This window comes from Notolepis coatsorum (genome assembly GCF_963971535.1).
Source record: "Notolepis coatsorum genome assembly, chromosome: 5".
Taxonomy (NCBI): domain Eukaryota; kingdom Metazoa; phylum Chordata; class Actinopteri; order Aulopiformes; family Paralepididae; genus Notolepis; species Notolepis coatsorum.
This window is the reverse complement of record NC_140169.1, coordinates 138,411,341-138,427,834: the sequence shown is the minus strand read 5'-3', so window position 1 is coordinate 138,427,834 and position 16,494 is coordinate 138,411,341. Positions and strand designations below refer to the sequence as shown.

At 45.5% G+C, this 16,494-nt stretch overlaps 1 protein-coding gene across 2 annotated transcripts in view; it reads left to right on the top strand.

Annotated features, from left to right (window-relative positions):
- Positions 1–16,494, top strand: part of akap12b (A kinase (PRKA) anchor protein 12b) — a 37,912-nt gene that overhangs the window by 12,954 nt on the left and 8,464 nt on the right. Inside the window, exon 1 of one of the 2 annotated variants that reach the window (XM_084313815.1) lies at positions 11,503–11,784. The exons of the other annotated variant lie outside the window; for it this stretch is intronic. Coding sequence (XP_084169941.1) covers positions 11,760–11,784 — 25 coding nt within the window. The 5' untranslated portion in view covers positions 11,503–11,759. Of the gene's footprint in view, positions 1–11,502; positions 11,785–16,494 lie in introns of those variants that run through there. 2 annotated transcript variants of the gene reach the window in all.

Here is a 16,494-nt window from a genome sequence, read left to right as displayed (position 1 = left end):
CCGTAGTATATTTCTCTCCCACCCACCCACCCCCTCCAAATGTACAGTCTCCTCCCCATCATATGTATATACTCTGTCAGGATCTATGGGTAACGGTGCTGTATATTTGAATACCGTTTATGTCACAAATGTATCGGTACTAAATACCTGTATGTCCCTATGCCATAAATGTCATGTATGTTGTGTATGTCATAAATGTCACTATGAATTGAAAATGGGGGACCCTGATGTAAACAAGACAAACGTCTTTCTCAGGTCTGCATCCCCTTAACAATTGTGTGTATTGAGCCGTACTGTATTGTACCCATTCTGCAATCTGTTAAATAAAGTTTTCATTCATTCATTCATTCATCTGCTAAGCTAGTTTTGGCTAGTTTTAAGTAACCGCCTCTTCGGAATTCAGAATCCCCTGCCTTATCGGAGAGAGATGAATGTATATTAGAAGGCCTTGTTCGCGCAGCCCGCATGAACCACAGATAAAGCTATGCCTATGAGCAATCTACTTATGGTCTATTTATTTTCATATAGCCGCAGGAGATTGTGGTGAGACGGGAGCAGTCAGATATACGTCCCAGAGAGAGAGGACTATAAGAGAAGTCATCTCCACAGTTCCTGCCCTCAGAGGCTTCGTGAAAATTCAGATTAGCCACAATAGCTTTCCTATGCAAACTTCTAAACCCACGGGTCTCTAGAGAACATAAAACGGTTGCATAGATTTGTTTGGCGCTTGTTGAAACCAGGAGACTGTTATTCAAATTGGCGATATTAGGTTGAACAACCAATGGTTACTTAAGTTAATTCTAAATGGAATGTAATTCTACAACCTCCGAGACTTGCCGAGTTTCAATGTTACGTCTTAATTTTTGCCTTCTTGAGGGAAGGAGGGGTGGGAACTGCAGAGCTCTAAAGCCCCTGCGATCCATCATCCGCATTGCCAGATGTATGATAATTATCGTATTTGTATAATAATTTAGCCTTTGTACGATTTGGCCCTCTGTACAATAATTTTGCCCTCTGTACGCCCATTTGTTTTCTTGGTTATGACTTGCAATCGATATAATTTCCCCTAACACAATCATTTTAAACCACTGGGGCAATAATTTAACATTCCCCATCTGGAAAGACCATCATTCCGCTGCTAGTATTATTCATAGTATTCACTGACACTTTTTCACTGACGGGACATTTGTACTTCAGCCGGGTCCTTTAGGGAGCGAGGCTACTTTGTGCTCGAGTGAAGACGGAAGATGTGTCCATGTCATTTCGATGCGACGGACCGTCGTAAGTCCTTACAGTCGTGATGGGGGTCAGTCCCGAGGGAGCGTCCCGCCAGGCTTCTTGGACCTCCACCGACCTCCGCGTCTACCCCCCAGGCCCTCCCCTCATCTTTCTCGGCATCATGGAACCTAATCTTCCTCCCCTAGCCCCTCACCTCCCCTAGGCACAAGGAGGATGGAGGGAGAGAATGGATCAGGAATGTGCCGGCCGGCACCCCCTTCTCCTCCTCCTTTAATGGTATTACGGCCTCCTTTACGCCACTGTATTACAATTATAATGGACCGTCGTTACATTCTGAGGTAGCACGGCTCTACTCCACATACCGTGGCCTGCACTGAGGCGGCAGCCAGATTGATGGGCCAGCAGGGAAGGCCATAGAAGGATAAGAGGACATGGGAGGACGTTTCTGGCAAGATGGAGCGGGGGGGGTCATCTGAGTAGAGTTTGGGAGGGGGGCCTGTGTGTGCATGGATAGGCTCCTGGGTGGGGTGGGGAGGGAGGGTGGCCTCCTCTGGCAGGCAGAGCGTAGTCGGGGTGTGGAATAGAGATTTGCCTTCAACCCCCCCGGTCCTCAGAGTGACGACAGCTTTTCACCAGTCAGCGGTGTTTGCGTAAAAACGTTGGGCTTGTCGGGCGTGTTTAGAAAAATTGGCAAACAACCGCCGTTTGATTTCTCTTTTCTCCAGTGTGCGTCTCGGCGTTGCTTCCAAAAACCCTTCAGAGAAACGACGCTTGTTTTCCACCCATTCTCCGGTTTCACGACGCGATCCGGATGAATTGCAGATGGTGTGTATAACAATAAAAAAGGAATACTGACTCCGACGCTGCCAAGGATAGACGGGATCGTTAACGGTTGCAAATAATTTGGGGAACGCAGGGGGGGAAAGACGACGGACGGACGGGCGTGCGCCGGGCAGTTGTTTGGAACTCTTATGTCGGAGGATATTGTACACGGGAAGAAACCCAACCCTGGTTCAGTCCACTCGGTTCCATGGAACCCACTTCCTCTCCGTCTTGACAGTTGGGTCATATATCGTATATACCGTAATTCCTCTAATAGTAACCCCGGCTTGTATTTGTTTCAACTGTAGCTGATACCAGGCTTGTATTAGGAGGAGGCATGTATAAGAGAGAGGCCTATATTTCTAATTTTCAAACGGATCATAATGAATAAATCAACATTTTGTGTCAGTTTGAACCCAGTAAAATGTACTGGGTTCATTGACTGAAACCAAGTACTGTATGAAATACGGTAGTAAACAGTGCAATTACAGGTGGTCAAAAAAAGTTAAATAAAGTAAAATAGTGCAATCACAATACTGGTATAATAATAATAATAATAATAACTTCGTTTTATACAATTCTGAGGTAGGCTTACTCTCTTGGTAAACATTAACACCATACCATTATATGGTATTTACTGCACAGCCAGGCCAGCATATACATGAAACCCGGCTTGTATTAGGAGGCCGGGTTATAATTGCTTAGCTCAACAGCGCACCCGGTCATTAATAGAGAGTAGAGACCCGGTTTTTAATTGAATACCGGTTACTATTAGAGGAATTACGGTATCCCACGACTGTTTACCGCGGAGCGAGGCGTGCGATGGTCATGATGCCGCGCGGCCGGGAAACCGCGGCGTCACTCGACTGTCGACTGTCTGCTAATGACGCTCGACGCATCATGCCGCCGCACGCAACGCTGATGACTTACCGTAAAACACGGCCATACGCACTCCCTCTCGATTGTCATCTAAAGGAGGGGAAAGGGTTGTAGGACTTTGTGTGTCAGGGTACGTAATGGACCTCTAGGAAACGGAGGAACAAGAGGAACAGGAAACAGTGATGTCAAGGTTTGACTGGACTTCCTGTCCGACATTCTTCCCTCTGGCCCACACACACACACACACAGGACGGAGGGATGGGCGAGGGGAGTAGAGAAAAGGGCGAGAACGACGTGGGAGAGGGGGATTAAAGAGAACTGAGTGTAGATCGGAGAGATAAAGACGAGCGAACGTAAAAGGTGCGGAGAGAGGGAACGAGGAAAGGAGAGGCGCTGAGTGAGATTCTCTGATCTCTCTTTCGCACACACTCACTCACACACACATAATACTCACACACAATACTCACACACACAAACACACAGCTGTCGTTTCCTTTTCCTCCCATTATTTCGACATCATCCTCCCAGCTCTTGGAATGCTCGGAGAGGGGGGCGGGTCCGTCCGCGGCGTCCAATGATGTCATACACTTCTTCTTAACCGACTACAAAAGCAACCCCCCCCCCCCAACTCCCACCCTTGTGTTGGCGACCCCTCCTTAAACATTCCTCCATGGAAGCACGTTTGCAGATCCTGGAGATACGTGGGGGGGGGGGGGGGGTCGCCGCCAGAATATGCCTGGTCTCCGTGTGATCATAACTTAACATAATGACAATTTAATTACACAGTACATTCCTACAGACCCAACTGTTGGAAAAGACGGTCTGTTTTAATTTAGAAAAATGGTGGTTTTGCATACATAGTACCAGGCTGAGATGACATACTTCAACCAGATGGACAAGTACAATACCTAAATGAAGCCCATCCCTCCCACCCTCCCATGAAAGATGAACGCTTTAGGGCAACACAACATTTTGCTATTATGTAAAATGTGCATCTTCTGGCTGCCTCAGACCCAGTCCTATCCGAGCTCCTGGGGGGGTCATCAAAGAGAAGCAGCCTATTCTCTGTCCTCGCTCCACAATGGTGGAACGAACTCCCCACTACAGTCGGGACAGCCGAAACCCGCCGTTGACTAAAAACACACCTCTTCAAACAATATCTGAAATTCTATTTATTTTTATGAATAACTTACGGTATTTTTTTTTTACTATCATGTACCTTACTTAGGGGTTGGGCATCGTTTGGATTTGAACGATTCCGATTCTCCATTTCGATTCCTGTTCTAAACGATTCTCGATTCCGATTCTTTGAGGTGCAGGTCAAAAAGGGTCACAGCTTATTTCGCAGGAGAATACATTTTTTTTTTAAAAATCTTAAATTTTTTTCATACTATTCACATTGTCAGTTGACTTGATAGTTTAATTTGGTTGCTGTACTGTAACTAGGGTATTAATTAACAAAGTAAAATTTAAGAATCGAAATGCAAATATGTTACTTCCGGTTCCAGAACCGGAAGTTAGGAACCGGTTTCTATTAGAACCGGTTTTCGGTGCCCCACCGTCCTTACTACTATGCTATTATACTTACACTACTACCTATCGTGCTAATTATGTCTATACTACTATGCACTTGTTCTACACTATTTGATGAACAATGCCACTGACCCCTAGCTGCCAGAGATGTACCCCTCCCGCTGACTTGTTCACAATTTGTAAGTCGCTTTGGATAAAAGCATCAAATGACTAAATGTACTATTACCACTGCTCTTCTAGAAAAGGGTACATGGTCATGTTAGACAAAGAGAGGAGAGGTTCTATTGGTCCATGACGTGTTGTAACCCTGGGTTACATATCCTGAAAAACCTTTTTGCAGAGACCGTTCGTATCGAGTCTTTCTATGTGCGAAATGTCCGCCAATCCCCTTAACTTTGTCTCAAACCCGAGGGGGATGAGTCGGGAGCTCCACAGTTGCATTGATTGATTGATTTTATTAACAGATCGCAGAATGGGTACTACAATACGGCTCAATACAAAACGACTGCTAAGGGGATGCAGACCAGAAAAAGACTTTTGTCTTGTTTACATCGGGGTCCCCCATTTTCAATTCATCAGGACATTTATGACATACAAGATATACAGGACTGTGTAGTAAAAAGAGATCATAAAAATATATACATCCGGAGGGGAAGAAACTGTACATTGGTGGGGGGGGGGGGACGACATTTACATGCAACCTTGGATGTATTGCATAAAGGCAAGAGATCGAAAAAAAAGTCTTCAGTTTGGCCGTAGAGTAATGTTGTCTACAGCCCCATTCAAATTATTCAGAGTCTTAAGTCTGTGTAATAATGACACTGTGCTCATGTCCGACAAGAAGATGGTCGTTCACAGAGAACGAGTGAGCGTATTGTGAACGATGGCTGTGGCTCAAAAGACGGAAGAATATTTTACTCGACGTCGTTTCTTAATTGTAAATGGCTGAAGAATTGTGTTTTATGTGGTAAGAAGAACGATTTGTAATTGTTCAAGCGAGGTAAAGTGTCAAGTTCATGTAGAGATATTTTATAGTGACCTTTCCGACTGCACTCTCTCAAAAGGCAGTGTCTGCAGAAGCGTGTATCCATGTGTTAGGAAGTGCGCGAGATTGTCTTCCATTTGGTTCCAGATTCTCTGGCCGCTGGGACCGTATGAAGCCAACATTGTGTGAAATGCGCTTACAGTCTTCTCCCGAGTCTGACAAGAAGATGGATACCAATTTCCTGCGTTCAGTAGAAGGCTATCCAGCTGCCAGCTAGCCTAGCTTAGCACAAATGAATGGAAGCGGATACGGACCAGCTAGCCTAGCTTTTTCAATGGCTAGCAGGTCGGACATACTTGCCAGTACTGTATGTCATGACTCTTACATTAGCTACCCAGTATGAATGTAAAAAAAAAAAATGGTAACTCCAGGCCTCCCTTGGCTTCTGAATGGGGGGGGGGGGGGGGGGGGGTGTTTTGAAAAGGAGAAGGGACAGAGGGAGAGAGAGGGCGAACCCAGATCTCAAAGTGGTGAGTAATGCATGTAAACCATGCATAATAAAAATGGCTATAAAGCTGTATGGATTCCTCGAGGCAACATTTTCAATACTTCAACAATGTCACCCTTGGCCGTGCGTGCGTGCGGGCCCAGATGAATACACCTACCAGTAAGTACGTACGGAAGTCTAGGAATGTGACCGTGCTTGATGACTCGCGAGACGGAAGCAATAGGGGTGGAAAGGGAAGAGACTCTGCGTTCCGACTGGGGTACATCTACGGTCACATTCCACTGCATCTGACTCACGGTCCACTCGGCATACTGTACTGTAGTAGTAATAGTACTACATGGTATTTTTCTTATAGTTGATGAAAGAAATACCCACCGTCCCAGTCATCGCGGCAGCAAGCGAGGAAGGCCTAACCGATGTGTCATCGGCAGATTCTTTTAGTGAATGGATCTCCCACAAACCCCTCCACAATCCATCACTGTATCCGTTTCAATGGGAACTGTGCTAAAGGCCTACTGATGCCCATTCATAAGATGACATCAGTGAAAACATTGCGCCATAGATGTGAACTTTTAAATTAAAAAAAAAAAATTGTATTATTCAGACTAGAGAATAGAGTCCCGTTTTAACCCTTCAAACACCAGTCACATTTGAACACTCAACAGTATTAGTAGGTTAGTGTCTAGTGCTAGTCCATTTATCATTTAGAGTCTAGATCCCATTGGCTTGTCTCTTACCATGGTGATGTAATGATTGTGTCTTGTCTCTTACCATGGTGATGTGATGATGGTGTCTCTTACCATGGTGATGTGATGGTGTCTTGTCTTTCATGCCACAATGAATTCCTTGCGCTGTGATTACATGAATGTACAGGAGAAAGACAATCCCTCCATTTACTGTTATCTGTGTTACCAAGGAAACCATGGCTGTCGGTGTGCAATCAGACAGAGGTTTACATATTGAAGTTTAGAATAGCCTTCATGCCTGGTTGGCTGCTGTGTAGAGAGTGGCATGAAATGATCTTTTTCCAATACTTTAATGTGACTACGGCACCATGAACGTTCCCCAGCATGAGAGACGAGACAGACACATCACCACGGCGAGTCAAATTGACTTGATCGATGACCGCTTTTTCCGGAAAGCAATTTGTTTATTTCTCAATGCGGCCGTTTTCAGACCCTATGGAGCTACGCCCACCCGTAGGTGCTCTTTGAGAGCGGTTTTGAAGGAGGGTAGGGATTCACATTATTTTACGGCTGTGGGTAGGGCGTTCCACATTACTGTGGTGGACTTGTGGCATAGTTGCGAAACGTGTTTAGTCCCTTGTTTGTGCCGAATCTGGGTTGAACATGATTTGTGGAGCTCCCACTGGTGTTGTGGTCGTGGTATTCACTGACCTTTGGGAAGTATTTTGACATGTACATGGGTATCTTAGTGGTGTAGTGTATCTTGTAGACCAGGCCCATTGCAAGTTGCTGTACTCTGACTACCTAGGATGGCTCAGAGTAGACGACAAAGTGGGCAGGGGTGAGGTGGGTTCTAGGAGTAAGGTCAAGCAGTAGTCTGACCAGTTTGTTTTGTGATGTTTGTAATCTTGTTTTTAGGGCCTTTGAGGTGCTTTGGTACCATGAGGTGCAAGCATAGTCGTAGTAACCTTGAATGAGTGCTCCTGCCAGAGTCTTCAGGGTATTCTTGTTTACCAGAGAGGAGATTCGGTACAAGAATCTTCTTCTTTGGTTGACTTTTTTTTATTACATTGGTTGCCATTTTGTCACAGGAAAGATTTGCCTCTAGGATGGAACCCAGGTAGGTAATTTAATCTTTCCTTGTGACAATATTGTCACCCACTGACTGTAACCGAGAAGCCGTTGACCTGTAACTTGCGCGCACAGTACCATTTACCTTACGTTTACGGAGACCTCACACTCCACCACAACCTCAACTAGAGAGGAGGATTTCATCCAGAATGGCCCTGTCGACTCTCCCCCTTTTTTCGGTGCAGACAGTGTCACCCCCCCCCCCCCCCCCCCCCCCCAATTCTCCTTTTCTCGCTCCTTTCAGCGCAGCCCTGATAAGAACCATGAAGTCCTCCATTCATGGCTGTAGATCAGTGGTGCCCAACCAGTCGATCGCGGGCTGATTTCAAGTAGATCTCGATTAATAAAATTAGATTTAAAGATTTTTGCTAAATCAACTCTGCCTCTCCTTGTTAACTACAACAAGCAATGCTGTTTGTTATTTAAGGTGAGGTCGGACTCGGCACTGACAGATTTGTGTTCATTATGCTGCTTTTATAAAGCCTCAAATGATATACAATTTTGGCTGGTAGCTCTCGGCTAGGTGGTAAATTAAAAAGTAGATCTTGGTTCAAAAAAGGTTTGGGACCCCTGCTGTAGATCTTCACATTCATCACTCCCTCAAGTCAGTCCGTGTGAATCTCCTTCTCAAAGACGCAACAAACACAAAACAGGAAGTGAGTCAGAAGGAGAAAAAAGAGAATTTGTTTTAAAATTAAATGTCCACGTTTCCACTAACGTTTGCCCCCCGACTGCTCTTAATACAGTAAACTTCTAAAGTCGGCTGTCACTTTCATTTACGACTCTCACAGTAACCTGATTTTTGTGTGTCTTGGGGGTGAAGAAATGAATGACACCGCCAAGTTTCAGAGATCAAAGTCTTGGCCCCCTGCCCTCTGTGGTAAGGAAGGAAGAAATGAATCACATGAAATAGACGAGCCATGATTCTTTTTATCTGTTGTCGTATCTGTGTGTAACGGTGGCATCTGGAAGAACGCCTTTTTGACAGATTAGGAGATTGACGGCGTTCTTCTCACAAGAGGAGACTTTTACACTCATCTGAATACTATGGCTCCATCACAGAACACGCACAGACAGACAGACTGAGAGTGGGGGGGGGGGGGGGGGGGGGCGGACGGACGGAACATGTCAGACGCCACTTGATTAGCACTGTTATCAGATATTTTTGGAGCATCCCAGGTGGAATTCACACATTCCACTGGGGACAATACAGAAGTGATCTGATTGTGCTGGTATTTACCTGAGGAATTATCTACACCCCCCCCCCCCCCCCCCCTTCCTTCCCCTCGCCTTAATTTATAATGGCCTATTAACATTCAGAGAGGGCAGGCGGTAACTCGTGGGCGTCCTGACTCCCGGCCGGTCAGTGGTTCAGACCCGCTGAACAAACTTTTGCTCAGACAACACCGGGGGCTAGATCCACAAAGAATGGATTGCACGGTGCTAGTTGCACCCTTACTTACAATTCATTATGAATTGAAAATGGGGGGGACCCTGATGTAAACAAGACGAAAGTCTTTCTCTGGTCTGTATCCCCTTAACAATTGTGTATTGAGCCGTACTGTATTGTACCCATTCTGCAATCTGTTAATAAAGTTTTCAATCAATCTGCACGGTGATTGATTGAATGAAAAATTGTATTAACAGATTGCAGAATGGGTACTACTACAATACAGTACGGCTCAATACACACAATTGTTAAAGGGATACAGACCAGATAAAGACTTTCGTCTTGTTTACATCAGGGTCCGCCCATTTTCAATTCATAATGAATTGTAAGTAAGGGTGCAACTAGCACCGTGCAATCCATTCTTTGTGGATCTAGCCCCCGGTGTTCTCTCAGCGTTTGGTGTTGTAATAATCAACACGTGTTGAATGACTTGCCAGCATCGTTAAACTTATCATGTTCATACTGCTGTTCTCTGAAGCAGTGTTTCTTAAACTATGGCTACGTGATGATGAGGGTAATAATATGGTTTATTGTTCTTTATAACCCTGGTTTCTGTGGTGAGGCTGGGGCTCTCAAGATGCAGGTCCCTGGCTGATTAAATTAAAGAGTCGCCCTCCCTAAAGCGTCCTCTTCCTCCTCCTCTGCCGCCTCCTCCTCTTCGTCTTCCTCTCCAAAGAAACCACGGGGCTGTCTGCGCTGCATTCCCTCTGTGGCCTGCCGCCTGCCTCTGTCAACATTCCATCACGACTGGTGACATGAGACTAGAGGGAGGGAGGGGGGGAGGGGGCTCTGTCTCCTCTCTCCTGAGAGAGGGAGTGGGAGAAGAGGGAAGGGGCCCTCAAGACTGTCTCACCATTTACTTTCCCATTTGCAATGGAATGTTTTGCAATGCACTTTATAAAAGCTGAATTCATTAGTTCATCTATTGGGTCAGTTTACATCTTTAATGGTAAACAAACCACTTCACCACAGTCTTCAGTTTTTAATTACTCTACATATTTACTTTCCGTTTGTGTGTGTATAATATATTCTATGATCAATGATCCTTTGAGATTTAATAAACATTGAAGCAATGACCAAGTGAATTGAGATTTCTCTAATTTACAACGCTGTCGCGATCACGGGCGTATTAAAAACGTATGAAAAAAAAAATACAACTCAAAATAAAGATACGGAAAAGAGAAATCGGCTTTGACAAATGAGACAAAAGCACAAATGCAAAAATAAAAAAAACCAAGGACATCAAAATGGGACTGACTGAAGCAGGGAGATTTCTAATCGTGTTTTTAAACTCTAAGATAGTTGGGGGTATTGAATTTTTGCGAGATTCTGAAGATCATTCCAAGAAGCCGGGACATTAAAAACAAAAGGCTGACTTCACAAGCTCACGTCTGCACTCTGGGGACCATAAACATAAGACACGGTCCATATTTCCAATATAGCAACATTGTGATATAAGGTGGTAATTCCTCAGCAATGGCCTTAAAGATAAACGGATATACCAATGTTTATTTTGCCCCCTCTGCCAGAGAATTGAGACAACACTTTATCATACAGTGGTGGATATACCATTTATGTATCGCCAGCGATTAATCTGAAAGCAGAATGCTGGACTGTCTAGAGGTTCCAGAGTGGTTCCACACTTCTATAAATCACATCTCCAATCATTCAAGACGGATAGACAAACTGCTTCAACGACAGTCTCTCTGCTAATCATCGGGAAGCTGGTTCTGTTCCTAATACAAGAAACGAATTGCATGGGGGGGCGAGTGAGTGAGGGGAGAAGAGGGGGACTGAGGACCACCACCACCCCAGAGATCTGGCTTTAATAAGGCATTAATCCTGAAACCCCCATCACCCATACACCCCCGCGCCTGTGTGTGTTAGGGGGGCTTCCAGCTTGCATGGGGTACTCTGAACACAATGACGGGGAAGGTTGGGGGTGGGCTGGGGGGGGGGGGGGGGACGCTTCCGCCAAACAGATCACATGACGAGGTCCGGTCAGCCTGGACAGGCGCTGAAGGAAAGTAGCCAGAGGGAAAAGAGAGAGACAGGAGAGGGAGGAGGAGGAGGAGGAGGAGGGATGGTTGAGAAGACGAGGGGAGGGGAGGGGAGGGGGAGAGAGGGGGGGGTACTCATTCAGAACAGCTGAAGAATAGAGTAGAAGGGGGAGGGAGGCGGGGGTGGTCCTTACATGACATGTGTCTGTTGAAATGTGTGTGTAAGCTCACTTTTCTCCCCATACTGACTCGAGACGTGCTGTAGAGAGGAGAGAGAGAGACACGCACTGCTGCCTCCGCATTTTGGACGGAGTTCACGAGTTGGGAGGGAAGCGACCTAGATGAGCACATCCCGCTGAAGTCACCTCGTTCGCAGGCAGAGGAACGCACTTTTTTTTAAGTGACTGAAGACAAAAAAAATCTTATTTTTTTTACGCATACAAATTTCTTCTTTTAGAATATATTTTTTATACTTTATTTTTGTATATTTTTCTTTTTCGAGGGGAGACACAAGTATTTTTTACCAATGCTCGGAACAATTACTCTCACGGGTAAGCCTGGTGATTCCTTTTACTTTTATATGCATGAATGGGTTTAAAATTCACTACTTAAGAGTCAAAGTTGGATTCAACTTCTGTTGTTGTGGTGACAACCTACATCAACATGACATGTTTATAAGAGAATATACGTTACTGAATCAATGAGATTTTATTTGATTAATCTGTCATGTTTAATAGCTTTTTGATGGTGACTTAAAAAGTTCTTCACTCAGCATAACTTGGCACATCAAAGCAATAGTCTCTCTCCAGGCGATGGATAGCCCAGGGCATTGTTGCTTTCAGGGTGTGGCTACTATTGTGGTTGTGGTTGGAAGCTGTCCTTGGCTTGGATTGGGACAGAGAGCTGTCTTAACACAGGGACCACTTTCTCACATCTTCATAATAACCATATTAAACATTTAGAATATATTTATTTGTAATCTTGTATTTTCCAGCTCCATTACTTTCTCACACATTAGATACAACTTTATTTTTTTAAATGGACACATTAATCAATATAATTCCTTATCTCACCTGATAATTAATCAATTTAATGAATCACCTTCTTTAAAAGTCATTGTTTTCATCCGTTAAGTGCTACACACCAGTGGCATGTTGTTAAGTCAGTACTGGTTAGTATCTCATTCCTAGAGAGCATCCTCCTCCCAGTGAGTAGAAAGACGTTCCGCTCCGCGATCAAAACCAATTCGTGGTGAAACGACTTCTGCATCCTCTTCTTACCCCAACCAACGGGCCCCGAGCCATGTCATGTATACATTCCATACCGCAGCAGCAAAACGGGAGCCCCGGATTCCTCGGGAGAAAAGAATGTCACACAGGGACAACTGTGAGATAAATATACATGGAAAGGGACTTGGGAAAGAAGGAAAATAGTAGTTCAAACTTTAAAGCCCCGCTTTTAGCTCACATCCCCACGTCCGAGGTCCGCTATCCTCTGCGCACACCCTTTCGTCATGTGAAGTATTTCAATTAGATGGGGGGGGGGGGCTCTGTAGTCCCAAGCGGGGTTATCCAGCTTAGCCCAGGAGGATGGGGAGGGAGAGAATGGGGCGTATGGAATTAATTACATGCCAAGACTGATTCCTCTGTAGGCCATATAACTTAAGAGCGACGGTCAACGGGGGGGTGGGGGGGCTTGGGTTGGAATGTTTTCCTTGCACCAGTGACCTCACCAGAGGTTCTCTGGAGTGTTGCGTTTAATGTGGCGTGCTATTGCTAAAAGCGGCGATATTAATAGATAACATTTATGTTTGCTACGTTGTGTTGTGCGACTGATGCAGTATGTAGACGCAGGCTTTTTTGTGGCTGGATGTTGATCCGATAAGAGGAAATGGTGGGATGGTTGGTGTTAGTCTGTGTGATTGTGACGTCTGGGGGCCCCTGTGAGACATTGGGGCCACACCTATAATGGGTGGGGGTGGGGGGGGGTGTCTCAATCTAGTCTTCACGGGGGGTGCGCTTGTTTCCCGAGCCTGCTCTTAACTGACTCCTTTTGTTCTGCGAGGCTCTGCTGCAGACTATAGTAATTAGAGCGAGGATTTGCATACATTTGAGTGGTAAAGTTTATAAATCCTGTCTAGGCAGAGTGGCTGACATTTAATCTCCCAGAGACTGGCGTGACCCTGCCCCCGCCTCAACCCAAAACAACACCACTCTCTCAAATACAAGCGCACATGCGTTTTGGGGCGTGCACACACACACACACAAACAAACAGCCAGCCAGTAGGATCCATGCTGCATCCCTGTAACAGTCACAACAGCATGTGTATCAGATTCCCCATCTTACTGGAGACACTGGGGAATAATCATAGATTTACAACAAGTGGTCTGTAGCCGAGGAGTTGGAATTCAATATATACACACACACACAAGCAGTTTCCAGCCGAGAAAAGTATTTCAACTATGAATGTGTGTCAGAGATCTGTGACACCCTCTAACTGGGTTAGACGTTCGCCCCCGGGGCAGGCATCAGCCCCCCCCCCCCCCCCCACTACCCCTCTGTTTCTCCCTACTGTGCCCTCTTCACCCCCTGAAGCCTCACCCCTCACATTCCTCCTGGTACAGTCATTACTCAAAACACCCCCCCTCGACCATTTACACTCAACCTTTGAACCCCCCCCCCCCCCCCCCCCCCTCTGAGTCTTCTCCCCCCCCCCCCCCCAACAGTCTAGAAGAGTTAACAGTTGTGTGCCTGTTTTTTAAAGGACTACTCGGTCCGGAAAACCGAGATCAAATAGGTGGGGAGACGCCGGTACTCTTGTTAAATCAACATGGGTCCCCGCTTTTATTATCCGCATATATACACTTGGCCTAGTTGGATCCAGTCACAACTTACACACGACTGCCTACTTATACAGTCTCAATGAGCTGAGGGAGAGAGAGAGAGAAAGAGAGAGGGTGGGGGCGGTGTTGTTTATCCATATGGGGAGCTAGTATAATCACATACATTTCCAGTGGTCTGCTGTCGTAGTTGTAGTCGAAGTGTGTTCTGTGCCAAACAGATTTAGAGCTTAGGTTTCATTATGAAATGGCCCGAGGGCTCGCTCTGCTGGTTTCTGTCGTGTCCCTGTGGTTCTCCTGTCTTCACTTGTTTGCTTAACAATAGCCTGGCTTTACAATAACAACCATGTGAGAGGTGCCCACCCCCCCCCCCCCCCCTGCCGTCACCCCTCCCCCTGCTGCTACAACCCCATTATTTTACCAATACTGACTGCCCCCTTCCCCCAAAGTCCAAGGCCATAGTGAATCACAGACCTCTTGCCTGCCAGTGCTCTTTAGTTCCTCAGTGAATCACAGACTTGTTGCCTGCCAGTGCTCTTTAGTTCCTCAGTGAATCACAGACTTGTTGCCTGCCAGTGCTCTTTAGTTCCTCAGTGAATCACAGACTTGTTGCCTGCCAGTGCTCTTTAGTTCCTCAGTGAATCACAGACTTGTTGCCTGCCAGTGCTCTTTAGTTCTTCAGTGAATCAGAGACTTGTTGCCTGCCAGTGCTCTTTTCAGTTTCCTCAGTAGTCTTCATAGTCTTGTTGCCTGCTAGTACTCTTTAGTTTCCTCAGTGAATCATAGTCTTATTGCCTGCTAGTACTCTTTAGTTTCCTCAGTGAATCATAGTCTTATTGCCTGCTAGTACTCTTTAGTTTCCTCAGTGAATCATAGTCTTATTGCCTGCTAGTACTCTTTAGTTTCCTCAGTGAATCGGTCTTGTTGCCTGCTAGTACTCTTTAGTTTCCTCAGTGAATCGGTCTTGTTGCCTGCTAGTACTCTTTAGTTTCCTCAGTGAATCATAGTCTTGTTGCCTGCCAGTACTCTTTAGTTTCCTCAGTGAATCACATAGTATTGTTGCCTGCTAGTACTCTTTTTGGTTTCGTCAGAGTGAATCACATAGTCTTGTTGCCTGCCAATACGGTTTAGAGAGGTTTTGGAGATTTACAAAGTTTTGTTTCTCGCTAATGTTGACCCCCCCCCTCATTTTCTGAAGCTAGAGCGGTTTAGAGGCCTATTGTTGTGTTTGCATACTATGTGTGTGTGCCTGGGGAGGGGGGGGGGGGTCGGGTCCTTTATCTGTCCCGCTGTGTTGGAATTTGGGTCAAGGGGATTGGAAGTAGAACTTGTGTGTTGAGGAGTCGTAGAGGCCCACACACTAACAGCAAATACCATCCCGCTGCCACCGAGACACGGCTGGGAGAAAAAAGAAAACAACTAAATACTTTCTAGAAATTCCACTGCCGTTTCCATCCATGTTTAGACCATCCTAAATATAAGTCGCCCAAGCTCGGGGTGAGCGGCATAGCGGACATTCCTTGTGTCGAATGCATACATAAGAAATGGATGCCTTGAGCCTCACTGACAATAGAAATGCGTTTAAGCCTAAGTGCTGATTTAAGAGCGAGGTGGTGCCGGGGTTTGGTGAATGGCGCTAGTTGTTGTTTTCCCATTGGTCAGGCTTGTTGTTTTAACCCGTGAAAGGGGCGGGGCTTTGTCTTACTACGTTCCAAACCGTGAGATTCCAGGAATGCCAGTCTGCTGTGTGAAGCTCCCGACATCTGTAATTTAGCAGAAGGAAGTGGGACAAGATTTTGAGGATGAACCCAAAAATGTGTCTAGTGTGAGACGAAAAACACTGCCGTCTTTCAGACATAGGGGGGGAACTATTTATGAATGGAATGCAAATTTCGCCAGACAACTTAAGCGGACACCACCGTCCATGAATGACTTTCCCTTTTTTCTTTTGGAAATGTGCCAGTCATAATGAATTCTTACAGAAATTGTACACCACAGTGGTTCGTTACTTAGTCTTAAGGCTTATTTTGATATATTACCTTGTTTTTCACATTCTTTCCCTGTCATAGAGAAATGTGTTAATTATTTTTTCACGACTTAGAGATATTATTCTCTGTGATGGAAATAATACAATATCCTGATTGTACCGTGGCTATAATTTACTAAATATTTGAGTAGTGTATAGTTCATATTGTGCTTTTGATTGATGGGGAGTAGGGTCCTCAGTGTATTGAGGGTATGAGCATGTGTGTATGGTTAAGTGTGTGTGTGTGTGTCCCTGCTCGGGTGTGTATCTAGGTAAGCTGATATCCACGCATTAAAAATGCTGGGAATTTGTTTTGAGAGTCCAAGGGCAGGTTGAGGAGCCCCAGAGAAAAGGTTCCCAGCAACCAGATGTGAGCTGAAGAAGAGAGGGATGTG